Source organism: Argopecten irradians, chromosome 16 (assembly GCF_041381155.1).
Source record: "Argopecten irradians isolate NY chromosome 16, Ai_NY, whole genome shotgun sequence".
In the NCBI taxonomy this organism is placed as follows: domain Eukaryota; kingdom Metazoa; phylum Mollusca; class Bivalvia; order Pectinida; family Pectinidae; genus Argopecten; species Argopecten irradians.
This window is the reverse complement of record NC_091149.1, coordinates 18,482,881-18,502,900: the sequence shown is the minus strand read 5'-3', so window position 1 is coordinate 18,502,900 and position 20,020 is coordinate 18,482,881. Positions and strand designations below refer to the sequence as shown.

The 20,020-nt window shown below is 34.4% G+C and overlaps 2 protein-coding genes across 2 annotated transcripts; one reads left to right on the top strand and one right to left on the bottom strand.

Annotated features, from left to right (window-relative positions):
• Nucleotides 1-2,724: 2,724 nt before the first annotated feature.
• On the top strand, nt 2,725-4,803 carry LOC138310806 (uncharacterized). Its single transcript, XM_069252131.1, has one exon. It carries the CDS (start codon nt 2,799-2,801, stop codon nt 4,086-4,088), a length of 1,290 nt encoding a protein of 429 aa, XP_069108232.1. The 5' UTR covers nt 2,725-2,798; the 3' UTR covers nt 4,089-4,803.
• A 9,759-nt stretch (nt 4,804-14,562) lies between these two features.
• On the bottom strand, nt 14,563-18,956 carry LOC138310737 (uncharacterized). The gene is made up of 2 exons (XM_069252076.1): nt 18,568-18,956; nt 14,563-17,577 (listed from the first exon to the last, which is right to left on the bottom strand). Exons 1-2 carry the CDS (start codon nt 18,729-18,731, stop codon nt 16,458-16,460), a joined length of 1,284 nt encoding a protein of 427 aa, XP_069108177.1. The 5' UTR covers nt 18,732-18,956; the 3' UTR covers nt 14,563-16,457.
• Nucleotides 18,957-20,020: the final 1,064 nt, after the last annotated feature.

Below are 20,020 nucleotides of genomic sequence, written 5' to 3'. Positions count from 1 at the left end.
ACCATTGAATCCTATTAACAAAGGGGCCTTAGGGGTGGGGTCAATAGGGGTCAAATAGGCTAAAACTTCAAAAATGTTCTTCTGAAATGCTAGAAATGGTAGAATCAAATACTTTTCATAGATTGAAAGGTCTTAAGGTCCTTTCCGAAAATTGTGAATTGTGAAATATGACCCTTTGGTCTCACGTTTCCTCCTGGGGAGGGGGTTACGTTTACTATAGTTTTATAGGGAAAACACATTTTGAGCATTTTTTGGTCATTTGTAATAGGAAATAATTCAAAAGTTGTCAGAATTATCGGTATAAGATGGCCATTGAATCCTTTTAACAACTTTTCCGTGACTGACCCCCAGGGGTCTTAGGGGCGGGGTCAAAAGAGGTCAAATAGGCGAAAACTTAAAAAATCTTTTTCTGAAATATTGGAAATGGTAGAATTAAATACTTTTCATAGCTTGAAAGGTCTTTACAATAATTCTGAATTATCTGATCCTGGGGTCTAACGTTTCTCCCTGGGTAGGGGGTTAAGTTTACTATAGTTTATATAGGGAAAGCACATTTATGGACATTTTTTGCTCATTTTTCAGAGTAAACGAGTCAAACTTAGTTAGAATTATTAGCCTAGGACAGCATTTTAACATCATATGCATATTGGTCCTGGCTGACACCCTGGGGGTGAGGAGCGGGGCAAAAGGGGTCAAATAGGCTAAAACTTCCAAAATCTTCTTCTAAAATTCTGGAATTGATACAAATACTCTTTGTAGATGGAAAAGTCTGAAGGTGTTTGATAAAATTGTGAATTATATCACCCTGGGTCTCACCTTACCCCCTGGGGAGGGGTCAAGATTCCTTTAGTTTATATAGGAAGAACACATTTATGAACAATTTTTGCTCAATTTTCAATGAGTCAAACTTTACTAGAGTTAATTATTGGCCTTAGATATATAGAGGTTACACAAAGAGTGGTTGTTGGATATGGAATTTATTCCACACGAGTGAGTTATTTTTTAAAAGTTACAAAAGATACGAGCTTTAGCGAGTGTCTTTTGTAACTTTTAAAAAATAACTTACGAGTGTGGAATAAATTCCATATCCAACAACCACGAGTCGTGTGACCTGTTTCTACCACAATTATCCGCTTTTAGCTGATAAGAATACGACGAGGATAAGTACGCTATCCAACAGCAGTTTCGGCGCCAAGCAGCGATCACAGCTTAGCATGACGTCACTCGATTATTGATGACCTTGACAAATGATGACACGACACTGAGAAAGACGTAGTTCGGTCAAAGTTCATCGTGTCAGCCAATGAGAATGCGTACAAATTGTAATTAACAGCTGCATCATTTATTTGATACCCTGAGAGTTGAATAACACCGCCTATTGTGGTAGAAAGAAGTGAATATCCATATCAGTCCTCGTTGACCCAATGGGGGACCAGACAAAACAGGGTCAAACTGACTAAAATTTCAAAACAATTCTGAGTAGAAAGGTTTGATGGAAGCATATTACTCTTTATAGATTAAAAAAGTCAAATTAGTAAAATCACTGACCGACATCAAGGGCCAGTATATAGTGATTATATGTCATTGTTTCATTCCATATATGTACCCAGGTAACCGTTAAGGCCCAAGGGCCTCTTGTTTTTGTTTGCCAGGACTCGCACAAATGAAAACTTCTTTGCATACTATCTCATTTGAAACGAACACTCATTTAGTATGATATGTTATATCAATTATGAACCTTTGTTGAGGTCAATATGGTGTGATATTGCCCGAGTAGAATAAATAATGACCGAAGGCGTAGCCCGAGGTCATTAATTGAAATTCTACAAGGGTAATGTAACACCATATGGCTCGAAATAAAAGTCCTTATTTTTTATATAACGTGATATCTATTTTAAATGTTTGTTTTATACTAAGTAATATAAAGATGCATGGATAATGACTCGACTGCATCATCCCGAAGAACTCGACGTCGGGGTATTGTGACGTCATTATCGCAATATCGACTTGGGAGTGACGTCACAATGGGAATATCGACTCGGGGGTAACGTCACAATATACAAATATAGCATTTTGATGAGGTCGATACAGGGTTTTATTACATGATTTGTTTGCACAAATCTATATATGAAGAAATATAATATTTTCAACTATTACACCGACCGTTCAATTAAACCTTGTCATATTGCACGGTTCGAAGTTATATTGCACGCTTCCATGGAAACGTAATATTGCACGGTTCGAGATGTTATATTGCACGGCTTTAGGAACACCTCGCTGTTGTCGTCTAGTTTTGTAGAAAACTTCCGAGGAATTGCGAGTAACAGTGAGTTACGTTATTATGACGTCACAAATGTTCACGCTCAATTTCGCATTGGATTTATAGATCTTGAAGCAAGCACGTCATATGCATGTAGACGTTACTGTACCGACTAAAGGACGGACACGATGAATGTATTAGATCAAAAGGCTGCAAGCAGGTCTAATAATGTGAAAACAGACAATGAGACATCCAAACCGGAGTTACAACGTGACGTACGTGAGCTATACGTCAATCTTCAATAGGATATTAAGGGGTTTTTTTTGCCGTACGGTACGGTGTTGATGATTTTGTTAAGTGATTGTCGTATTCGTTTTATAAAAAAACATTCAACTGAAAAACTGTTGATTATGTAATAAAACAAATATTCCATGGTTACTGTGCACAGTAACCCATGAAATATTTGTATCATTTCGACCAAAGAAAAAATATTGACCGAGGTCAATATGCTTTCTAAAAATGGAAACATCGAGTCGATATGCTAAATGTCAACCTCCACGTGACAGTGTATCAACCAATGATAGTGGCGGAAAATCGGAGCATATCTAATATATATGTATATGTTATAAGCTTTCTTGAAGATGTTGATGAAATTCGATTCATGCTAAACCCCATTTTATATCATTTTATACCTCTCTCGTCTTGTTATTCCAGAAACTATTGCCGTCATCGTGATAACTACCCTATATATTGCCATGACGAGGAAGGTCGGGAAACATGTGGATCGTTGTCCAAACTACAGTCAGTCACGCAACAGGGTAATGATGTCCGAATCTTCTCAAATAACGCATTATCTTTTCCAATTTTAGACAACATTGTTTCCACAAACGAAACTATTAACGCCCAAATGCTAAGTTACGTTGCAAATTACCAAGATGTCTATAACGGTACAAACATTCGTAAGTTTAAAACAGATGATCGTCACTCGGCCTTTTTCTATCTCAGTTCGCATGGTACCATCAACATCCTCCGTTGGTATTTTGCTGGAAGTAAAAAAGGTATCGAATTTGACAAAAGAAATATGGACTGGTATGTTGACACGTGCTGGTCAGAGATATATTCCCATAATAAAAATGGAGTTGCTCTTGCCGGATCCGAGCAAAGACTACTTGCTAGTATTATGGCCGGTAGAAGAATCCGTGTGATTAGTAATAACCGTTCAGCTGCGGAACCAGACAATGTAATTGTACAGACAAACGGACATATCAACGCCCAGCTTCTGAGTAGGATGTCTAGATTCAATCACACTCATTTCAATAAAAACCCGGACTGGATCTGGCAGATGATATCAACGACGGGATATCGACATGTTCTTAGACTTGTTCCGGGGTCATACGATATAACAAAAAACGTTCAAAACAGGAAAGACAGTGTACGGTGGTACACTGATACCCGTCCGTGGAGGAAACTGTTAACGATATCAGCGTCAGGGACCGTTACTTCTGGATCTAAAGAAGTTTTGAGCAGGTCACTGAAATTGGGCGGCATGTTACGTTTAGTTGTAACATTCTCAAACAACACTGTGGTCGCCTTTACTGCCGACAGTATAGAGTTTATTGGATTGGAGGTGTCTGCGCAATTTGTTCGGTATATTGGACACGTCCAGAAACCAGATTCATCCGACAGAATGTTTGCTCCTGAACCTCACTGGAATTTAATCCTGGTCACAACAGAAGGAAGACTGACGTCATCGCTGTGGGATGTTAAGGACAATAGACAGATTTCCATTTCTCACGTGCGTGTGAAGTGTTCGTGGTTTGTAAATTAAATGATTCCGTCTGTCCCTCCCTCCCTCTTACTCTGCCCTCACTTAGTTTAATGTATAATATTTCATGTGTTGCTTCTTGATAAAGAATCAATTGAGGTTTACTGTAATAAATCAATCAAATCTAATTTTAACGATAGTTTGTGTCTATCGTTTGTCATTTGGGAAAAAAAGGTCGATGGAAAGCGGAAGCTTGAAAACGCGACGTTGTGGAACGACTTTGTCATCCTGCTGTTCCATTAATCTCGTTTCTCGTCGTATATGGGATTCATAGTTTTAAATATAATATAATAACATTTCAATAATTTTAATTTTCATAAATTATTCTAATGTAAATATATGGATTGAATGTATTTTTCTAATTTTCATAGAGGCTATGAATAGTAGAAGCTAAATACATATCTTCAGAAGGGCGCTAACGCGCTCCACGGGATATGTAGATAGCTTCTGCTATTCATCAATCCCTATGTAAATTACCTAAAACATTCCCACAAAAATGAAAATAGATCAAAATTGTGACGTTGATTTTTTCTGGATAAATAATTGAATCAAAGTGACGAAGTTACTTTTATTCAGTCAATTTTCAAGAAAATTGAACCACATAATTTTTCCATGATAGAGCACCATATCATTGAAATGGACGTTAATCAGAATAGTGTTATCTTCCATATCATATATACTTTTTATACATTCACTGTATATTTCCCTCTTTCAATAAAGCCTAGATGTCAATACTTTTTGTTTTAAAATGAATAACAACCTTAACTCAATATATATTTTCTATACAATAGCAATAGGAGGTTAGTGGGGTTGTTAGTGTTGTAATTTTCAAAGCTAATACGATAGTTTATTCATAAATTTAAACATTAGAAAATGGTGATATTAATCAAATCGCGGTCAATCGTATACTTAAAGATCTTGGGGCACAGTGACCTGGCACAAATTTCTTCCCAACAGTATATATATGTGTCCGCATCATAGTATCAAGGGTATGAACTCTACTGTAGAGAAAAATCACAAATACGAGTGGTTTAATACAAGGTCTCTACATATCTTACTTTAAAGAGAAACAATTGATTATGTAATGCATTTAAGGATGTATTCTTCTGAGGTTTCAGTCCCGTTGAAGTCTCGTTTCAACATAGACAAAAGAAGTTATGAGATTTTCAAATATAATTTATCAGTATCTGTAGCAAGTTGCCAGATGCAAATTTTGTAAATTTTTAGTAGATTTTTTATACGGGGATTTTAAGAAATGGCCCATTTGGCGGCCATTTTGAAATTGTGTCTTTTTTTGCTTTAAGTAGAGCCACAGTTTTACCATTTTTTAATGAAATTGTTTTTACTTAAATCATTACTGCGCCAGCATTTTTAGCTGTATTTAGCTATTTTTTTGCTGCAAATCGTTACTAGGTTCGTAGTAATTAAAATATTGAGCATTAATATGTGAAACGAAACACTTTTGTGACTTTACATTTAATGGTAATTTGAGCACTTTAACTTTTTACTCTAAAATACTGAAAAATTACAAAAGTTCAAATGGGGCAAAAAAGTAAGCACACGGACCCCCAATTTTTCTTCCTGATTTAGAAAGAACAACCGTTTTCCTATTGATATGCAAAATAATCACAAAAGTTTAATACCAGAACTTTTTCTATAAAGGGTTAAATTTGGCAAAAATGGGTGGAAATGGTGCATTTGGTAGCACCAAATTAAGGGGTAGGGGTAGCATATGTTGTTATTCTGAGAAAAAATATTAGTCTAATTGATCAAAACTGGTATATTTATAAAGACGACTACTAGAAAATGACTTCTACAAACATTCATACATATCAAACACCTCATTAGGAAATTATGGCTTTAATCTCTATCGTATATGGTCAAAACGGCAAAATTCCCATAAAATCCATTATTTTGTCAGTTAGGTGTCTTTGAGTGACAAAAGCTCAAAAACGAGCACACGGACATATGTTTTTCTTCCATTTTCTTCTATGGTATGAACTCCTTTTTCCAAAAATCTATATGAGAAAAAAAGTTTAATACAAGAAAATTTTGACTTCTCAGAGGTGTACATCCTTAAGCATTGGACGTCTTTCAGTTGGCATTCATAGCCAATATGCCAACTAGACAGATGCAAATTCCATGAACAGCGCGTTATCGTCAAGGATGGAACAGCCTTTTGAAAAGCCGTTTTGCGTGATCGCTGACACGACAATTGTGACGTCACAATGTTAATGACGTCATGATAAACGTTTGAAGTTCATAGTTTAAATGACTGCCAACTGTGGTTGTTAAGGTTACATAGTGGGACTGCAGTGAAAATGTAAATATGATGTTATGATATATAATGTTGGTTAGAAAGTCGTGCCTGTGAAGGTGCCTGTGTATAGGCCTACACGTTTTCTAAAGCCGCATGTTTGTTTTTGTTTTTCCCGTGCGAAGTCGATCGGGTCACGACAATAACCGAAACGTTTTGTATATAGGCCTATAGCCTATATCGATCGGGTCATATGATGTTTTCCGAAAATCGACAGTTTCGATGGACTTCTTCGTATCGTTTCAGTTTGTATTTATTGGGCCACATTGATTTTTTATACATATATTTTTATTTCGAAACTTCAGTTGGTCACAGTAACATCTGTCCTAGCTTTAGTCAACATTTCATTCAGAGAGTACGTATTATTTTTCTTGTGAATCTTTGTGGAACAAACTGAAAAGTTACGTATATTGGGCCTTTAATTGACAGTTTATTTTAACACGTCATATTTTGTATACAAAATCACAATCAAACATTAAATATTTACGTTTTCCCTCGATACAAAAATGGCTTAATCCTCATATAAAAAAAATAATAATAAAATTGAGCGATATCTCACGGAGTATTGATTCCGATTTAAATTACACAATAATATTAGCGTTTTCATATATTTATCTTTTCATACCTTGCCATATTTGAAACGATTTTGACAATAATAAAAAGTATGTTCTTTGGTTGCAATGTGTATATATATTATGTTTTCTATTCTATGATTCTAAAGACAGCTTGTCTATGTCTGCTTTGATATTATTAATTATTCTTTCGATTAAACATAAATACATATCTTAACATTAATTACCATTTTAATTAAATATGAATATAACCTGAAATGAACGGTCTAACTATTTTTTTGCAACACCCTAAATTTTAATTCAGATTCTTGCACCTTTTCGTATACTTTGGCAAAACATTTTTGTTTAAAATTTAAAAAAAGGGAATTAAAATCATTCTCTTATCTCGAACACCCTTATCAAACCATTTTTTTCTTTAAAATATTATCAATGCAAAAAGAAGGTTTCCTAAAACTTACCGTGTTATTTTTATACTGAAAATTGTTGTAAACAAAAGAAAGGGTTCTTTGCTTATTCTGTCATTGAATGGCACTGTCTATTGGTCTACAATTATTCGCCTCTTTTAAAATTAGTTGTTGCTTTTGCAATGAGTTTGCAATTAGTTCGTTATTTTGAATTTGCAAGCAATGATTTGAGTGACCATGCCGTCTGCTCAAATGATGCTAACTTAAGCCTTACTGTGTAGATATAGCAGGTAAGTTATATCTGATAAGTTCCTTATCTATTTAAAATGTTTTGTTTTATAAATTAATTCAAAGAACGGATGAAAGTTAGAAATTACTGTTTGACAAAGTAAAAAGACAACAACAAATATTGTATGACACCATATAGTGTACGTGTATACATTGTATTGGACCATACATTGTACATGCAAACAGTGTAAACAACATACATTGTACGTGCCTAGTGTTATGTATTTATCATTCACTATCTTTTGTATATGTTAATTTTGATGTATGTTACATAGAGAGGTATCAACATCAAAGAAAGTCAAATACCGCTTGAATTTATTAAAAGAATATAAAATATATATGTATGTATGTATTGAAGTGTGCATGCCGACAATTAAAATAATTTGTAAATATAATTGTATACATGGGTTACAAGAAGTAATGTTGACAGTGTGGAGAGCATATTATTTAATTTTCAAGGCGATCTGTCTCATTATCAAGACACAAAAAGAAGAAATGAAATTCCATCTTAACGACGGTCTCAAATGTTAAATAAACTATAGAGACAATAGCGAAGAGTATTGTCTAGCTGATCCCTTCGGTCAGTCGCTATTATTAGCTGCGATCGCCGACGGAATACAACTGTTGATATTACTGCTTTGTCCCATATAATTTGATATTATGTAAGTAAAGCAGGTCATTTTCGTGGGGATGGTATTTTCACGATTTCACGGGGCATTGCTTTGATCGCAAAAATGCTATCTGCGAAATAAAGCAATAGACCGTATAGACCCTGAAATCTAGATAACATAACTTATGATCTGCTAAAATTTAAATTTCTTGTTTAAATCCCGAAAATATAAACTCGCGTAAATAACCGACTAAATAGTATATTAAGTGTTGCCTCATTTGATTATTTTGAATGCATTGCATACTTTTGTTGATTTTAATGCAAACAAAACACCATGTATGACATTTCTTTTCTATTCCGTATGTTCTCTACTAAGTAATGAATAAAATCTACTTTTTCGTGAATCTACTGGAAATGTAAAAATTAATTTTAGTTTCAGTAAGAAGACACGTCATTGCAATCAGATACACTTACAGAGATACATATTTTATCACTAAAATTGTTGGAGAAGAAATAATACATGTGGGTAGGAATTGTATCGTTCATATCCATAATCATGGTTAGTTGTTGTGAACATGTACCACGTGGTTTCTTGCCAATGGAACTGAAACCTGTTGGAATAGTTATTTTTTACGTAAATTAGTTAATTATATAGTTTTACATAACAGCACATTAATTTGATCAATAGCTATCACAAAATGAATTCTGGCGGAATTTTATGTTATGTATATTGTACTTGTCGAAATGCACTAGGATGAAAGGTCATGAACTATTTTATCTCGACTGACCACGCCAATTTATCACAAACTCTTTCTATGCGCACCAGGCACTTGATGGAACTGATGAATGATCAATAACGTTATTTGTGTAGAATTACGTCATTTAAGGAAGTGTTATTTTCCTTGACACGCAGGGCTTTATGGTATCAGCTTGTGTAGCGGGGACAATGTTGTAAGTAACAAATTCGAACAGGATTCATGACGTTTCTTTTCTGTTCTCTATGTCCTATTCAATAATGGATCAATTGCCTTTTCACAATCGTATCCGGACTCCGCTTAAGTTTATAGATCGAATCATCAAAGCTTCTAAACCTTAAAGTGAATAGTCGGGCAAAGAAAACCAGTCTAAATGCGTTCATTGGCCTTCCAAAAGTTCTCACATATTAATACGACGGTCAAGTTCTGCTTAGTTTCCCAGTTCTGACCATTAAAGTAAAGAATAGTTGAAAGCATTGAAAGCGAGGCTGCGTGGAAATGTAACCACGGACATAGTGAGCCGGGAGGACGTTTTAGAATTCCCAAACTTTAAATCAATTTCTTCGTACGCAGACAGATTTTGACGAGAGATTTTATTTTTCCATTTCATAAGAAATTATACTGGATACATTCACACCATTTTTACCGACTTTAGCCATCCTTGCCCGACTGTTCACTTTAAAAGAACCTATTTTCCTGGCAGCGTTTGCTCAAAGTTTTTTTTGTCTTATAGCAGAAGACCAATAGTTTATATCTATATCTATGCATTATCTTTTCCATAGATATATTGTATATTATTACATAATTTTGCATTATAATTAATTAATACTGGTTACTTCTGGCCTATAGACAGTAGTAACTATATTTGTATATTTACACTTGCTAGGCTTGTTCACTATACGCAAATACTATCCGATTTTGTTTACCATAACTGCATGGTAACATTGAACTTTGAACACATGGCTTTGTTTATATTTTGACGCAACATTACGTGTATATTGTTGTTTTTCATAGAATTTTGGAAAAATGAAAACAATACATATATGTTTTATATTTATATATGATACCAACATTTTTTATTTAACAATTTTATAAAGAAACGGGAAAATATCCCGACCTGGTCGACGTGCAGTGCTGTCAAATGTAAACATTACCTCTGCGTCTGTGTTCGTCCTACGATCGCGTCTTTGGGGTGGACGGGCGTGTTGTCTTTGCTCTTTGAGAATTTAATCATGTGTATTATAAAACACGCACCGCTAGCAATCCACCTGTTGACAGTTACGCGTCACCGCAAATACATTGTACCCATCGAACACAAGTGAAATTGTTCAGTCTGTAGATGGCGATGGATTTAAGCGTAGATTATACAATCACATGGCTCCCAATAATGTAATATCGTCAAGTCAGACGACAATCTCAAACATGTTGAGCTACTTGAACACCGGCGTATTGACAACTTTGGCAAACTCCCAGTGTGTAAGCGTGCGTCAGCTTCGCCTCGCTGCACAAAACGGTCACCGAGTTCACACATGTGGCCGAGTACAAATTCTTTATGTTATTACGCTATATATTAACTTTTAGCACAATTGAATACCTATTTAAAATTCTGATCTGATGAAATAAATTTTTCTCTGAAATTAACTTGGTTTGTCATGTTTATTTTACAATAAAATATTGAACTTTTTTGTCGTCGCGGATGAATACTTCTACCTTACGTGAGGAGTCATCATTCGCTGTTCAATTCAGTAAGCTAATCCCACTTTTGACCGATTTTTATTGAATAATTACGTCACATTCAAATGACGATTTTATTGCATGAAATATAGATGAAAAAGTCGTTAGAGTGTAAATATAGGGATTGGATTTCGCTTTTATGTTAACCATGCCTGTATGGAGCAATGCTCTAAGAATATATTCAACTACGCGCCCCATAGAATATATTCTTAGAAGAATTGCTCCATACAAGCATGGTTAACATAAAAGCGCAATCCAATCCCTATATGGGAATTCGGATACTAGTGGAGCAGATGCAATGTAAGTGCAGAAACATGGCCAAATTGTGCACATGATGATAAAAGCTTAAAATTAGCACAAATGAAGTTTAGGCCAAAAGAAATCTTTTTTGGCCTCTTGGCCATTGCGAATTACCTCTATGACGCCAATATGTTTTCAAAATCCTCATTATAGATCAAGCAATTTTTCTGATATTTTCATTTTATTAATTCCAAATTGGTGTACGCATGATAAACATACCAATTAATAAAATTTTAAGAAACTCTATATCAATTTGACGTCATTTGATGCCATTTTCCAAGATGGCCGCGATTTTTTTTCAAAAATCTCATTATAGATAAACGCGATTTTTTTGTGTTTTTCATTTTATTCATTTCCTCATTAATGTATGAATGAAATATAAACTATTTACGACATTAGCTAAAAAAGAAGAAGTAATAGGATTTAAAGAAATGTTATACATGTATCTAATTGACGTCATTAGGTGCCATTTTCAAAGACGGGTGCAATTTTTTTCAAAAATTTCATTATTGATCAGTATTAAGCAATCTTTTATTATATTAATTCAAATTGGATGTATGAATGAAAAATAAAACATATACGAAACTATTTTTTAATTAATGAATTTAAAGAAATTCTGTATCAATTTGACGTCATTTGATGCCATTTTCCAAGATGGCCGCGATTTTTTTCAAAAACCTCATTATAGATAAACGCGATTTTTTTTTTATATTTTTTTTTTAATTTTATTCATTTCCACATTAATGTATGAATGAAATATAAACTATTTGCGACATTCACTAAAAAAGAAGAAGTAATATGATTTGAAGAAAGGTTATACATGTATCTAATTGACGTCATTAGGTGCCCTTTTCAAAGACGGGTGCAATTTTTTTCAAAAATTTCATTTTAGATCAATATTAAGCAATCTTTTATTTTATTAATTCAAATTGGATGTATGAATGAAAAATAAAACATATGCGAAACTATTTTTTTAATTAATGAATTTAAAGAAATTCTATATCAATTTGACGTCATTTGGCGCCCTTTTCCAAGATGGCTTCCAATTTTATTCAAAATCCTCATTTTAGATCAATGGTAAGCAATCTTTTACGTATTTTTCATTTCATTCATTCCTAATCGATGTATGAGTCAAAGAAAATGCGATACAAATTTTAAAAATAATAGCAATTAAAGAAATTTTATATAAGTTTGAAATCATTTTCCTAGACGGCCGCTGAAATTTACTGAAAACCTCACTTAGATTGTTTTTGGCAAATTGCTTATGTTTCTTACAATTTTATTCTTTCTCAATTGATATTTGTAATATCAGCTAATGTAATTGCATATCAGGGAATGCTATATGACGTCATTGCTGCCTTTTTCTAAGATGGTTTCCCAATTTATTGACCGTTTTTCTTTTTATTTTGAAATTTATCGAAATTATTTCTTTCTCAAATGATGTTTGAACATTTATTTATTACATTCCGAATAATCATTTTGATAAAAAGTACTTCAGGGAAATTTAAAATGAAGGCATATTTTACAAGATAATTTATTTATAAATTTACAAGCCATATTAATGGTTGACTTTTTGGTCGATTTGTTTTGTCAGCTTTTACCATCTAAAACATTTTATGGGAAAATTTACTGTATATTTTCAAATCAGTTGTATTTCATGTATGCCAATAGGACTTAAAGTTAAAATAGCGTACAAGTCTTTGTTATCCTTTCACCAAACTGCACATTTCATTTTGCAAAAAATAGAGTTCTCTCCCTCTTCACATCAACATATACAATGTAGATAAAAAAAAGTGTCGTCTAGGCAATAAAAAAGAGGTGATGCGACTCCAATCACTCAAAAGCAGGGGAAATAATAAACGCCAGAACAATTCAAGAACTTTTCTGGAACCCAAGGAAATTAAACTGTGACATATACTAATCAATCCGATTTAAATACAGATCCTTTATTATCACTACGTTTGATAAAAGGGTCTGACAACGTCCTATTAGGGGTCACGTCCAGGTGACCATTGGGAATTGCCAATACATTGCTGCTGCCAGAAACTGGGCTCATGCATTGCGGTGAACTATATTTGTCTTACAACATACACACTACAGGTCCAATATCAGGTGTCTAGGTCTTTCAGAACTTGTAGCCCATTATATAAGCATGTTACGGGCCCAATAACATGCCTACAGGCCTTCCAGAATATGACAAGAAGTGGTTTAAAGATTTAAGGTTATTTGCCATATGTGACTTTAAACAAAAGTCAAGGTCATTCATATTAACAAACTTGCGGTAGCCCTTGATTTCTTTCAACATGTTGTAAACATGTTGCATATCAGAACTCTAGACATTCTAGAACTTGACAAGAAGTCGTTTGAAAGTTGTAGGTGTTTTGGGCCCAGTGACCTTGAATGAAGATCAAGATAATTGATGTTAACAAACTTGGTAGTCTTAATTTTCTAGTAACAACGATAAAAAATTTTTGTATGGCCAATTTGTAAAACGTGTTTGAGAAGGAATAAAGTTTTTTTTTTAAATGAGGAAAACAATCAAGAATTATTCTGTAACAGTAGAATTTGGCAGTCATGGTGTTTATTGACCTCATATTTATGTCTTTAAATTCTATTTATACAGAAAAAAATAAAATAAATTATTTTTTACATTTTATACCGAAAGTTTCAAGGAGCTGCGTTGAACGGTTTTTGACTTATAACCCGGAAATGAATCTCGGACGGACGGACGAAGCCCAATTTAATATCCCCCGCAAAAGCGTCTCGTGGGGATAATAATGAAGACTTGATAATAATATATTTATATTCTATAGAACTATAAATCTGTTCCGTTGTAGAATTATAAACCAGTGTTGATTTCACTCATTCCCAGTAAATATATCTATCAATCAGGGTTATACCTCAGGGGTTACTATCACTGTCGTTATATTCACATTCTCGATATTCCAGGGGTTGATATCACTGTCGATATATCCATCTCTGGAATCTGTCATTGTAAAACAAATGTGACAGGTAGTCTGGTCCCTTGGTGTACCTCGCAAGAATTGAATAATGTTACATCATGGTTGACTATATGGCTTTGAAGTTTGACGTCACTCTCTGTAATTTTTAAAATAAGTCTCTGAGTCCTGTGATCGATATTTGATTTCTTCTGAACTGCCTTCAGTTTTTCCATGACATATTTCAGATGTCTATACCGAAATCAAATTCGGTTACGCAAACAAATGCTGGTAGTAGGGATGCTTACGATAAGCGGTGTGCGTATGCGCATACGAATATGTATTGGAAGGAGAGCGACAGTTATTTTATATTTTTTCTTTTTTGTGTGTGTGTGTGTTTTTAATATTATTTAAATAAACACATACTACTATAATTGCAACTTTTTATTATTTTATCCTGAAATTAAATCACGTCACAAATAAATAAAAAAGCGATAAAACATCTCTGTAACAGAATTTATTTTTGCATCAATGACTGTGCATTTTCAGATTATTCACAAAAGGAAAGTAACTATATGACCACATTTATGTCAGCTATCTTCTTGAATATTACAAATTTGAGTAATTTTTCCCCTGATGTGAAGACTGATTTATATGGCCCTCAATTGCCTCATGTTGTCTCGCTTTTATACCCCGATCCTTGCCCTAAACTGTATTATATATCTGTTATATAATATATCTATTTTAAAGTTTTTACTTTCTTATCATTATCAATGGCCTGTACAAAACATATTACGTTGACATACTTTGTCATATTTCATCCTTTTTTGTTTTATTACATAAAATATTTTAAACATTTAAACAACACTATATGTACGGTCAATTTGCTCTATATAGAAAGTAAAAGCTGGATAATATGAGAATAAAAAAAAAAAATCATGAATATGACGGTTGGGGGGGATCTTGTAATATAGCAGCCGATGTCTTCATATTAATTTTCTCTGAAATACTTTTGATCAAAATCTTTATTTGATTTTATATCAATTACTTGTTAAATGTTCAAACATAAGTTCGATAGAGTCCAAAGAAAAAAAAACCTGTAATAGGTTTTAGTAATTTGGGCAGCTATCATAGGAAATGACAGCCAATGACGTGATATATAGTTCCCTAAAATGTTAAATAATATAATCAATTGTGTGCCTATAATGCAAACATCAGATGAAAAAGAATGAAATTAGAAGAAGCATTAACAAAAAGGCCGAGAAACAATTAAAATAAGGTTTTAAACTGGGATTAAATGGCAAATGTAAAAAAAAAAAAAACCAATCGCATGAGAAGAAATTTATAAGAATTAATTTTCTTCCTATTTCCTTATCCGGATATATTTTGATGGAGTGGATATCATATCTATCCAAATTGCGCAATATCTCGCAGGGATGATTCCTTTAAACTAGTATGTTCGCGATGACATCGTAGGATATCGGAAAACAATTGTGAATTAGCTTCGCTCTCTAAAATTGAAAATACATCTGTTCAAATGTCCTTTCAATTCCAAGTGAGTGACTGTTTCTTTGTTTTTACTATAGGGAAGAACAACAATTTATGACATCACATAGAAGAATAATGTGTACCATAACCATGATTGGATGCCTAGCTTCAAATACTTCAGTGCTGCGATTTATGTGTGTATCTGAGTGTCTTTTTGTGCTAGTTTTTTGTTTGTTTACACAAATATTGCATTTTCTTTACTACATTTAATCAACAACAATACATCTCAAAACAATATGTTATCAAAATATTAAATATTTTCTAAAATAAGCTGTTTTTCATTTTTCAAAAAGTTATGTCCCTTTAATTGCACTGAATGACCCCAATCAGCATCATTATAGCTACAGGGATTCTTCTTTCAAGAATTTACGTTTTCGTCTCGCTTTCACAAAAACTGTAATTTCTAATAACATTGGGATCACTATAAACAATTTCGGTCATGAGTGAAATTTCTATTTTTGTACGCTGAGGGAGATTTCTGTGTGATGACAATATTGTTCGCAGAGTTAACCCAGGGTGACCTAACCCTGGTAGCTCCTATTAAAACACCGCTAGCGCTTTCAGTGTTGCCATATCTACATCCCTCCCCACCTGGTGGAATAATACAATCTTTGTACTGTTAAACATACGATTACGTCGGTATACAGGACAATATGGTAATACGGAACAGAAGCTCAAATTACAAAATCAAATATTCAAAATAGTTCTAAATATTTTACTGTTTGTACTTTCTGGATTGCCTTCAATCGTAATGGTAGTCTATTTCATTCAAAGTATTAGTGTTATTTAACACTGTTTTAATTGTCATTCACTAAGTAAGATACCACCGGCAGAGAAAGAGAGAGAGGGGGGAAGGAAGGAAGGGGGGAGGTAGGGACAGACGAACAGACAAACAGAGAAATAATTTAATTCACAAACCACGAACAAGTTACACTGAGGGTATTGGTAGAAATCTGTCTATTGTCCTTAACATCCCACAACGATGATGTCAGTCTTCCTTCTGTTGTTACCAGGATTAAATTCCAGTGAGGTTCAGGAGCAAACATTCTGTCGGATGAATCTGGTTTCTGGATGTGTCCAATGTACCGAACAAATTGCGCAGACACCTCCAATCCAATAAACTCTATACTGTCGGCAGTAAAGGCTATCACAGTGTAGTTTGAGAATGTTACAACCAAACGTAACATGCCGCCCAATTCCAGTGACCTGCTCAAGACTTCTTTAGATCCAGTAGTAACGGTCCCTGACGCTGATATCGTTAACAGTTTCCTCCACGAACGGGTATCAGTGTACCACCGTACACTGTCTTTCCTGTTTTGAACGTTTTTTGTTATAACGTATGACCCCGGAACAAGTCTAAGAAAATGTCGATATCCCGTCGTTGATATCATCTGCCAGATCCAGTACGGCTTTTTATCGAAATGAGTGTGATTGAATCTAGACATTCTACTGAGAAGCTGGGCGTTGGTATGTCCGTTTGTCTGTACAATTACGCTGTCTGGTTCCGTAGCTACACCGCTAGTAAAAACCACACGGATCCTTCTACCGGCCATGATACTAATTCGTAATCTTTGTTCGGATCCGTCAAAAACAGCTTTTTTATTATTATAGGAATATATCTCTGACCAACACGTGTCAACATACCAGTCCATATTTCTTTTGTCGACTTCGATACCTTTTTGCAATCCAGCAAAATACCAACGGAGGAAGGTGATGGTACCATTCGAACTAAGATAGAAAAAGGCTGAGTGACGATCTTCTTTTTTAAACTTACGAATGTTTGTACCGTTATAGACAGCTTTGTTACTTGCAACGTATCTCAGCATTTGGGCGTAAATAATCGCATTTCTTAAAGAAATGTTATCTAAAATCGGTAGAGACAATGCGATTTTTGAATTTGAGAAGATGCGGACATCGTTACCCTGTTGTATGACTGACTGTAGTTTGGACAACGATCCACAGGTTTCTCGACCTTCGTCGTCATGGCAATATATAGGGTAGTTATCACGATGACGGCAATATTTTCTGGAATAACAAAACGAGTTGTTAAATAATGTCAAATATGTTTAACTGCAAAACTGATTATAATAAATATACTCCTAGAGTGACCATTCTATTAGGTATTTTTTATTGAAATCGCATATGTATTTAGGGTTCACATATTTTGCTACTTTGCGATTGATAGTATTGACGAATTGTTTGAGAACAGACAGTTTGGACCGAAAGACAAACTACTGCAGAACATGAAATATTTGTTGTGCATAAACCTTCTTTATTGTCATGGTTGATAATGAACACCACAGCTATTAAAATTACAAGATTGGTTGAATACATGATTCGAAGCACTAAGACATCAGCTAACCACGGATATGTCAGGCCACGGAATGATACCTGAGCTCCGCACCACGAAAGAAAGTACTCGTGAACGTTTCATTTAACTAAATTCACAATATATGAGCCAAATATCTTCGAGTCATCAATGGTGTTACACTTGACGTTTTTGTTTGATGACAATAACGTCCTATTAACAGCATGGGCGGCCTCCCATGTATGCGATGTGTTTCGTGTATGAAGTGCGTGGTGCGTGTTATTCGTCGTTTTGTGTGTGTGTGTGTGTGGTTTTTTTTAGTGGAGAGGCTGCGGTATATTCGTGTTGTGTCTTCTGACAATGGGCAAAGCAGTTGTCTCACTCTTTTTACGCCGAGTGCTAGGCAAAAACAGAAACAAACATTGATATAGCCTATGGTGTGTCTCGGCAAGGGGACAGACCCAGAGCCTACCACACAGGGGCGAGCAGAAATGGAGACGGTAAGTCAAGGGAGATATTAGTAAGCATTCAGGAAGTATAATTTAGTCGCACATTACGATCATGTAATGGGGACAGCAGGTACAATTTAAATACACTACCAATTTTTACATTTACAACAAAGAATAATGTATACTTTTGTGTGAGACTGCACTGTACATTGCCGTTTTGTCTCCATTTATCAATTATGTATAAGTCATAGTATTTACCTCGTGAACCATCTCAATCCAATAACACCAAACGTATCCGGATCGTTGGGTCGGGAAGATTCGCTTAGATACTGTAGGCTTTTCTCATATATCCCTGAAGTACAGAAGATATAAAACACGTGTGCTGCTTCCACTGAGAATGTGTTCCATATCTCCTTAGACATCTGGATCAACGACTTTGAACATGTTGAGTTTTTATCCACGTTGATAATAGTGACATCAATACGGAATGTCTGATTCCAGGAGGGCACATACACTCGGACGTAAGAAGCGGATTGGAAGGCGGATATCAGGTCACCCTCCCGTCCGGAAACTACGTCCCCGTCATCATCTGTCTCATAGACCAGTCTCCACTCATTCGCCACGTCTTCTGTAAATGAATGTTATATGCTGAAGAAGCAAGTAAAATGTTCTGATAAAAGCCCGGACGACATATCAATAAACGATCTAGAGGCGATGATTATTGTTTGGGATATACTGGTGTGCATTATGACTGTTAAATGTCAACATACCGCATATAATTCGGTATAAACAAATAAGTAAACACAATTAATAATAAAAAATATGAAATATATGTACCTGAGTGATCACAGTATACCGATGTTGTATCAGTAACAGTGCATTTGTTAAACCCAGAACAATGACTTCTACTGCAGGGCGAAATCATCTCCTGGAATAGAACATATGGATTATATGACATATACTAATGACTATCATTGTTTGTATGATGCAAAATGTTAAATGGGTATGGGTACATTCTGTGATCGATGCATAACCTGGCGATTCATTTAAGAATGAACTTTTACAGATTTTGTTAAATTATGTATACAACAGAAATCAGAGTGCATTCAATGCGGTTTATACAGCGGTGTATGATGAGAGTAAACTTTTGTTTGTATACTCTCCATAGCATGAACATCTATGAAAGAAAGACGATCTTTATACCTCCATATAAGCCAGTCTTATTCTAAATTCCCGCTGGGTTAATTTCCCGATTTCACAAAATATCGATATGGTACTCTATGTACAAAGTGTAGTACAAGTCATATATTGTTAAGTAACAATTGTTTGATTGACCACAGTAAGGCCGAAAGCTACATTTGAGTAGTTTGTTTGTTTTTTTACTTTGTTTAAGTCTATCTACTAACGTTAACATTATGTCTTGGGACATTTGAATAATATATTTTGGTTTTCAAAGGCTCTTAAATTGTCTTTTATCTATCCTTTTTCCATTTGCATTCCATTCTTGGTGTGCTTTTTGAATATGATTAGAGATATGGCGTGAGAATGAAATGAAAGAGAAATAATGTGATGATTAAATACAAAGGGGTTAGATTTTTTTTCTAATCACTTTTACTTTCATGCTACTAAAGTTGTACCCTGTAATATTGATTCTTCCCTTCTCGCTATCTTCTGTATTGTTACACTATGGAATCTACCGTCTCAGTACTTA